The sequence below is a fragment of the Pseudomyrmex gracilis genome, unplaced genomic scaffold (genome assembly GCF_002006095.1).
Source record: "Pseudomyrmex gracilis isolate BER0280 unplaced genomic scaffold, ASM200609v1 scaffold_1275, whole genome shotgun sequence".
Classification (NCBI taxonomy): domain Eukaryota; kingdom Metazoa; phylum Arthropoda; class Insecta; order Hymenoptera; family Formicidae; genus Pseudomyrmex; species Pseudomyrmex gracilis.
In genome coordinates, this window is record NW_018021859.1 from 22,822 (window position 1) to 32,456 (window position 9,635).

Genomic DNA, 9,635 nt, shown 5'->3' on the forward strand with positions numbered 1-9,635 from the left:
TATCTGATTATTTTAAATTACTTACTTTGATTATTGTAAAAGTGCATCATGGATCCAAACATCATGTTGATGATTATTTTGAAATATTACAATTGTATACTTATGTACTTGATACACACGGAAATACCGGATTCTGCTTTTCCGCTCAAACGTGCGGGAAGAAACAAACTCACTTCGCGGAAACGCGGAATCTAGTTACTATTTCTACGCTTCATGTACTGGCACCCTGAGTGTCGGCACCTTTGATGTAGAAGGGACAAGATCACGTGACCTGTCGTCATTTTAAGAAGTGTACACGCGTTTACATTTGAATGTATTTGAAAACTATAAAAAAAAGTATTATAAGCGTTTTCCGATTGGAGAGACAGATTACACAGTGTACAATAATGAATTATTTCATCTGTGTTTAATTTATTTTGCAAATAATAAGGATAAAATGAAGAATTATTTTATACTTTGTCACCTACGTCTTTTCCTAGAAAACATGCACTTAGTAAATGAAATAATAAAGTAAATGAAATAATAAAGTAAACACAGATAGTATTTGTCATATTTTTTATTATTGAAGTATAAGAATAAATATATAATTGTATATATAAATTTATTTTCTATTATAAAAGAAAATAAAATATGTAAATAAATTACAATAGTAGTCAATTACAATAATAAGTAATATTAAATAATAAAATTATTAGTTTGATCTGGCTTGATAATTTTACAGTTCCAGAAACAAATGTATACTGGAAATAAAGTGTATATTTTGTATTCGTTTTTGATTATAATCATTTCTTCAAGTTATTAGCTCCAAGAAATTTGAGAAATTAATATTCTATAATTTAATTTATATTTATGTACATGAATTAATTTAAAAATGTACAAAAAAAGAATAGCCTATAACAAAATATTTTCTGATATTTCATTTTTTCGCGGTGTGTAGTATTAACATACAAAGATGTTTTTTCGGGGGGATGTTTCATCAGAGTGATGAAGTGAGCTGTAATGTTCACGAAACGTCGGTGTAAAAATGACACTAACGCGGTTCAAACCCGAAAAAACATCTTTGTATGTTAACAAAATATATTTTTACAATAATTTTTGTAATTTTTATTAAACACAAGAAAATACATGCAAATGCAAGAAAATACATGCAAAATATAATACATTAAAAAAAACATATATATTGGAGTAATATTATCTTTCTGTCTTTTTAATTGTTGTTTTAGTTTATGTAATTTCTTCTGTAATGTGTTCTGCCTTTTAATTTTTGTTTCCGTGGCGAATTATTTGTACATTGTGCATCTGTTTGCGTTCATTCATCTTGCTTATTATATTGTTTCTTTCTCTTAATACATTCTCTGTTTTGTGTTTCTTCAATTTATTTATCATATTCTACTTGAATCGAAAACTTTTCTTGTTCTTTTTGTGTTTCTTCATTTCGTTTATTATATTCTATTTGATTGTTTTGGTTTTCTTTATCTTCTTTATTAATAAGTTGAGTACCTATAACATTTACAAAAACATAACTTTTATCACTTTGCTTATCTTTAACTAAGTACATTTAAAAATTATAATAAAATTTTTACTTATTATTACCTGAAAATAACACCTTATTATCAGAACTTAAAGACAAATTATTACAATTATCTGATAATGAATTGTTTGGAACTGTATGCAGCTGGAGACGATTTTGTAAATCATTTAAAAATATTGAAAATGTTCAAACTGATTGGCACAAACACGATAATTTTTGTGAAATTATCTATTAAGGTTTCAATAGTACGTCCACAAATCATTAACCATAATTGAGCTCTAAAAAATTCAAATAATTAAATGTAAATGATAATTCGAGTTCAATGGCTGTATAGGGCCGTTGCTGGATGTTGTGCATTATTATTATTATTTATTGATACTTCAACCTTACGGCCAAGAAGGGAACTTGCTTACATCTTTCTTACAACACACCTTTTGTCTCTTTTCATACCATATCATATTTCATGCACGCATGCTACATCTATTATCCTTACTAATCTGACCTGCTCTATCTAATCTATCATCTTTTTCTCTTACCTTTCCTGCCCTCCCTTTTCGCTTCTTTACGTTCTAGCAAACCATCTATTCCTCTCCTACTTGCATTCCTACATACCACCATGCACACTCTATACCATATCTGTACCGCACAGCACAGCTGAACAATACAAAATATCACAGACACAATTCTAATTTTAACTTTAATTCTCACTTAAATTAAATCATCTTAAAATCACGAAATCATAGAATCCCCGCCTCACAAACATATTACATATATAACATATTGCAAACATATTGAGCTCCACGACACCATCTTATATTACACTATTTTAACTTAAATTATCTTATTTTAAACTAATAAATATATATTCGGTCATAGGATTTAATTTCAATTAGGGGGGTATTTGGGATTTTTCATATATGAGATGCAAGTATAGCATCCAATATGAATTTAAGAATTGTTATTTCAATTCGTATTTCACGTGTAAAAATTTACATGTGNAATTTACATGTGAACACGTATATATGGATATATATACACGTATAATTTCCGCACAACACCTAGCGAACGGCTCCTATGACCGAATATATATTTATTAGTTTAGAAACTTCAGAGCCGAAAAAGATTCTTTAATTATCTTATTTTAGTTTAAATTAGTTTCTTCTATACTCTTTATACGTTTCCTAATTTTCTTTCTTTTAATTAGTTAATCTACCTCTCTTTCCTCTTCCACATCCTCTGACTAGAGTTTATTTTATTTTATTTTTCTTTTTCTACCTTCTTTTTCTCTGAGTCTTTTTTCTTTTTCTTTCTATAACCTTACTAGTACCCTACCTTTTTCTTTTCCTAGATTATCATCATAAATACTTTCAATTCTTTCCCTCTTGTCTTTACCTAGCTTATTAAACCATTCCTTAACTATCTCGCAATCCTTCACATAATGTTTTATATCATCCTTCCTTTTCTCACAGAAGATACACTTTTTCTTTCCCTCTTCTAGCCAATATTTATTGTTTTCTTCTATATTCCCACATCTTACTCTTATTAATGCTCTTACTCGATCTCCTTCCTCACCCTCTACCTGACTCTCTTTTCGCAGATAACAAGGATAATCTTCCTCTTTACATAATTCCTTATATCTAATATTATATCTTGCCTCTCTTATTTGACTTTCCTCTATCTGTTTTTGTATATCTCTTTCTCTTTCTATCATCATCATCTCTAAATCTATATTCGAGTTTAGTAAATTTTCTAAAGCTTCTATTCCCCACCCATTTCTATTTAAATACCTTTCTTTCTTTTTGCTATATTGGTCCTTATTTTTTCGCACTTTTTTCTCTTCCCTACACAGCTTGACTAAGTTATTTTCTCTTGATTCCCTTACCTTAATATTGTATCTCAGTGCTCTTGTTCCCCATCTAATTTTCAACTTTTCCTTTTCTAACTCTCTACGTATTACATATTTCGGGGTGCAAAAGTCTAATCTGAATATCCATCTTATATAATCCAACATAATTTTCTCTAGTTCTGTCTTCTCCTCCCAACTCCATATTTCTACTTCATAGGACATAACGCTTTGCACTAAATATCTAAAGAGTATCCACCTTCTCTTAAAATCATTCTTGCAGATTTTTTCTCCCAGTCTCCATACCTTATTTACCGCTATCCTCCCTTTTCTACTGAGTTCCTTAATGTGATCATTGTCGCCTTTCCTATTAAACGTAAAACCTAAATACTTAAAACACCTAACCTTTTCTATATTTTTATTTTCTCATTTAACTTGATCGCTATCTTTGCCACCCCTGCTATTAAACACAATTAACTTAGATTTACCCGCACAGAGTTCCAGTTTCCTTTGTTTCAAAAATCTTTTCAGCCTGCCCATCATGTCTTCCATAGCTGTTTTGTTCTTCGCTAACAGGACGATGTCATCTGCATAGGCAAGCGACCAAATTCTTCTATTTCCAATCGTAACTCCTCCTATATTTCTCTTCGCCAATTTTTCCTCAAAGTCCGCAATATATAGGTTAAACAGCGTTGGACTTACTACACACTCTTACTCCCTTATTCACTTTAAATCCTCTGGTAAGACCCTTCGTAATTCTTACCACTACTTCCGTTCTCGCGTAGATGTTCTTCAGCTTCGTTGTCAGTCCCTCACTTATTCCTTTCTTTTCCAAGATTCTCCACAACACCTCCCTATCTACTTTGTCGAAGGCTGCTTTCAGATCAATGAACAGTGCGTATAACTTCTCTCTCCCTTTCTCATTGGCTTTTTCTCTCTGAACCAAATGATTCAACACATATATATTGTCTAAGGTCGATCTTCCTTTTCTAAATCTTGCCTGGTTTTCCGGGATCATTTCCTTCTCTTCTACTTCTTGCTCTAATCTACTTCTTATCAATTCCGCGTATAATATATATGCAGTACACAGCAGAGATATCCCTCTCTAATTTGCCGCGACATTGTGATCACCTCTCTCTTGTATATAGGGACTATTATACTTTTTCTCCATTTCTCCGGTATCCTTCCTTTGCACCATGCCTTTTTTATTACCTCAATCAATCTCTTTTTTACTGTTTCTCCACCTAGTCTCCAGGCCTCCATTGGAATGCCATCTATTTCCGCTGCCTTTTTCATTTTCATTTTCTTCACAACTTTTCTTATTTCTTCTTCCGATGGGTCATCCACTTGCTCCTTTTCTTTTATTTGTTCGTCCTCTTTTTTCCATTCTTTATTCCCATTATCCTCTTCTACCTCACACGTCTCCTGTCCTTCTAACAGATTCGCAAAGTGCTTTCTTCATTCGTCCACCTTTATGTTTGGCTCTCTCGCTTCTCTTATCTTTCTCCTTTTGTTTATAAACCTCCATACCTCTGCTTCCGTCTTAATCATTTTTAGTGGTTTCTCTTTTTTTCTCTTTTCTCTTTTCTTTTCTTTTCAATATATCTTCTCCGTTCCTTTCTCTGTTCTAAGTATTTTTTCCTCGTTATTTTATCTCTTTTCCATTTTTTATAACTCCTCTTGGTTTCCCTTTTCATCTTTGTGCAGCTTCTGTCCCACCATTCCTTAAATCCTATTCTTTTAGTTTTAATTTTGATATCTTTTTTTATCATTGCCTTGTCTATTAGCTCTTTTAGTTTCTTCCATGTATAATCTAGACTCATCTTCTCCTTCTCTTCCGTCCAGCCTATTTCTTCCGTATTTGCAATAAAACTGTCTATTGCCTCGATGTCCCAACAGATAACTTTCTTTTCCTTCTGTACCTCCTCCTCTCCTGTTCTTCCTTTATATCTTTTATCTTCATCTTGCTCCATGCTTATCCTCAAACGGATTGGCATATGGTCCGAGTCCACTCTTTCTTCCACCTTAAAATCTACTATTTTGTTCATTATCGGCTCATTTACAAAAACATAGTCACTTACTGTATTACCTCTTCCTCCTACATAGGTGAATTCACCTTTCTAATCACCTTTAACTTTACCATTTAGAATGTTTAACCCGTTCTCCTGCATTATTCCTATGAATTTGTCTCCACCATTACTTATTATTTTATCTTTACTTTTCCTCTCCACTTTTTCCTCGTGTTTTCCACCTAACTCTCCAGTCCTTATATTGAAATCTCCCCCTACTATTATATACTCTTTTTCAAACCTTTCCGTTATCTTCGCAATAGCTACTCCTACTTTTTTGCTTTTGTATCTTCTGTTGTAAATCAAGATGATGTTTAAATTTCCTTTCTCTTTCTCTTTTTTTATATGTAATATGTTTTCACATCTCGTTTCCACTATCTCCCAACGATCTTTTTTCCAATCTTTCTTTAATCCAACTATTAAACCTCCCTTCGCTCTTCCTTTACCTCTTATCTTTGTTGCATGCCTACAAAACCACACGTGAGTATCTGGTAGTTTGTCTCTCACACATTTCCATCCTATTTCGATAATCCATGTTTCACTTAAGCCTAGGAAATCGTGTTTTTACAAAATTCCAAAAATCTAAATCTTTATTTCCTATATCTGCAACATTCCAGAATAAAACTTTCTTCGATTTTACTTTCCTCGGTTTTCTTTCTTTTGTTTCCTCTTCTTGGCCTCCCTCTAGTTTTCCTCCTCTCTAACCTCCTTGTCCTCTTCCTTTCTCCGTTCTCCCGCCTCCATTTTTTTTGTATGTCTCTCCATTGTCTCCTTTACTCTTTACTTTTCCTGTTCCTATTTTCCTATTTTTACCTCTTCTCCTTTCTCTCTTTTTTCTTTAGCCCACTTGTATATTTTTTTCTGGATTTTTCTTTCCTCTCATGTCAGGTCCTTCTGGATGAATTTTTTCTCTCTTTTCTGCTTGTTTTTGTTTTCTGCTCTCTTTTCTTCTTCACTACTCAATCTTATTACAATTACTTTATTACTCACTCTGCCGAACTCCACGTTGCAATCCAACCCTAACTTTGTTTTGAAAAAGAACGTTGCCCATCTCTTCGGATCCTCTTTTATCATTTTTATTTCTTTCTCCTCCACTATCCCTTTAACGACATCGTTCTTTCTCCTTTCTTCTCTTTCTTTGTCGGTGATAATACCAGAGAGAAACCTGAGAGCGGCCATGCCATTGTAGTTTCTTACGACGGTTTCAACCGCTGGTTTTAGCCGTATTTCCACAAAAGTGGAACTCAAAGGCCGTTCTACATTAAACGCAAGTATTAGATCTCGTGGAATTGACCAATTGCAGAGTCAAATCAGCCAATCGACCAACGTGATTGATCAGTTCCACGAGACCTGCGACTTGAGTTTCATGGAGAACGTCCTTTGAGTTCCACTTTTGTGGAAATACGGCTAAAACCAGCGATTGAAACTGTTATACTGTGTCGTTTGTGTTCAAATGGCTGGCGCCTGTGATTGTAGAAGGCATTAGGTGGCGACACCTTTAGTTTTCATGTAATAAGATATAGATACTTTGTTTTTTAGTTAGTTCTTTTCCTATTCTTTATGTTAAACATATCAACAGATGTACTGTTTCAATAAACAATTATCAACATATATTTGTCGTCCCTGCCAAATATAACATGGTGTCAGAAGTGGTTCTCTATGTGCAATAAAATATCGATTACACGAATAACCATACGAAAGATAGACGATATTAATAATCATCAAGTTTGAGGTTAGTAACGGAAAACATGGAATCACTCGCACAATTATTGGAAATACAGAGCAAGCAAATTACACAAATGCAACAGGATTACTTAAGGGCCGCTGCGAACAATGCAGCAATCTTTGACACAATCGGTAAAAATTTCCAAGAACTTAACGAACAATTGAAACATACTAGACAGCAACAGATACCTAGTTTGGATGTAAGTACTTTCACACATGCCAGGAATTCCCAAATAATACAAAGTGTACCTTGGCCACAACCTCTGGAAGTAGATTCGGGTGACATTACGGAAAATTTCGAACACTTTAGACTAAGTTGGGATACATACTGTGCAGCAACAGGTATTGATAAGTGGGACAGTACGCAGGAAATACAAAAAATTAATATTCTNTTGTCAGTCATAGGTGATAAAGCTAAGAAGAAATACTCGAACTTCCATCTTATGGAAACGGATAAAACCAATGCTGAAAATGTATTTCATATTATTAAGAAAAGCCTGGTTTCGGATCGAAATTTGTTGTATGACAGATACACTTTTCACACCTGCAACCAATTTGAAGATGAAAGCTTTGACGATTACTATCTGCGACTAAAGAAAATTTTGGAAGTCTGCAAGTACAATGGGAACGTAACGTCTGAGACAATGTTACGTGATAGGTTAGCGTTTGGAATAAAGGATATAAGTCTGAAAAAGAAGTTTCTACGTGAGGATCCAGATACACTTACGCTAGACAAATTAAGACAAGAGTGTAAGACTAGCGAATTAACGGAAAGACGATTTAAGGTAATAAACTCTGAAGAAAGAATAATCAATAAAATTGAGAAAAGGACCCAGGATAATAAGAAAATTTGTCGTTTTTGTGCTGGCAAACATGAGTTTAAGAAAGAACTTTGTCCTGCTTGGGGCAAAGTGTGCACGAATTGCCAAGCAAGAAATCATTTTGCAAAAGCGTGTAAAAAAAAAGAAAGAAAGGAAAATCAATCTAATAATAAGAAGAGTAATAATAAGACAGTTAAAGAAGTTAAAGAAAACTCAGAAAGTGAATCTGAAGAAGAGGATGGTAATCAACTTAAAATCTATAAGTTGAAACAGCACAGCAATGAGAGAAGAAAAGGTAGGACTGAACTGAAACTTAAAATAGGAGGNAGATGGCAATTTATACCGTGTGATCTCGACACGTGTTCTGACGCCAACGTCTTGGGAGTTAATAATTATTGCAGGTTGACGGGAGAAAAACAACCACGACTTAGANCTACTACAAGTCGGTTGAAAAGTTTCGGTGGACAACATATTGAAATACTAGGTGAAGTGGACGTCCTTTGTGAATTCAAGAAACATAAATATTGTCTGGTGTTTCAGATCGTGAATGTAGATCACGGAGCCCTTTTGTCTGAAAAAGCGTGTTTGGCGTTAGGACTTATAAAGTATTGTTTCAAGATAGAAAAGGATAGCGAGGATTCGCACTTACAAGATAGAATTTTTGTGAAAGGAAAACAGGAAGCAGAAAACATTCTACGTCGGCATTCANGAATTTTCCAGGGATATGGTCAATTACAAGGAGAAGTCACACTAGAAGTGGATGATACAGTTCAGCCAACTATACAACCTGCACGCCGTGTACCAATTAGTTTAAAACATAATCTAAGAAAGGAACTGAGCAGATTAGAAAAAGATGGAATAATAAAACAAGAAAAAAAGCACACTGATTGGGTGAGTAATATTCTTATTGTAAAAAAGAAGGATGATTCGCTAAGAATCTGTCTTGACCCAATACCATTAAATACAGCGCTAAAACGACCTCGTTTACAGTTTACTACATTAGAGGAAGTATTACCTGAAATAGGTAAGGCACGGATATTTTCGACGCTAGATGCTAAGANAGGCTTTTGGCAACTGAAGTTGAGTGAAGAAAGTAGCAAACTTACAACTTTCTGGACCCCATTTGGAAGATACAGATGGNTCAGGTTACCTTTTGGTATCTCTCCAGCACCCGAAATATTCACACAGAAGATGCAAGAAGTAACACATGGCCTAAAGGGAATAGAAATCCTTGTGGATGACATTCTTATTTATGGCTGCGGAGACAATGCGAGTGAGGCAATGGAGGATCACAACAGAAATCTAGAGAATTTGCTCGTTCGGTTAGAAGANAACAATTGTAAATTAAATAAGGACAAGCTCCATTTATGCCAGAAATCAGTAAAATTTTTTGGACACATTCTAACAAGTGAGGGAGTAAAACCAGATAGTTCAAAAACGGAGGCAATAAAACATATACCAAANCCAAAAAATAAGAGAGATCTACAACGTTTTCTAGGAATGGTAACGTACTTAGCCAGGTATATAAGAAATCTATCTATGGAAGCTGAAAATCTAAGAAGATTAACAAGAAAAGATGTCGAATGGTTATGGACACAAAAGGAAGATGAGGATTTTCAACGAATAAAGGATCTTGTTTCAAATAT

At 33.8% G+C, this 9,635-nt stretch overlaps 1 protein-coding gene across 1 annotated transcript; it reads left to right on the forward strand.

The window, feature by feature from the left end:
• Positions 1 to 7,191: 7,191 nt before the first annotated feature.
• On the forward strand, positions 7,192 to 9,509 carry LOC109862024 (uncharacterized protein K02A2.6-like; the record flags this gene model as incomplete). Its single annotated transcript, XM_020441911.1, has 1 exon — positions 7,192 to 9,509. A coding segment is annotated over exon 1 (2,318 nt), but the record flags the coding sequence as incomplete, so codon positions are not given.
• Between the last annotated feature and the right edge of the window lie 126 nt (positions 9,510 to 9,635).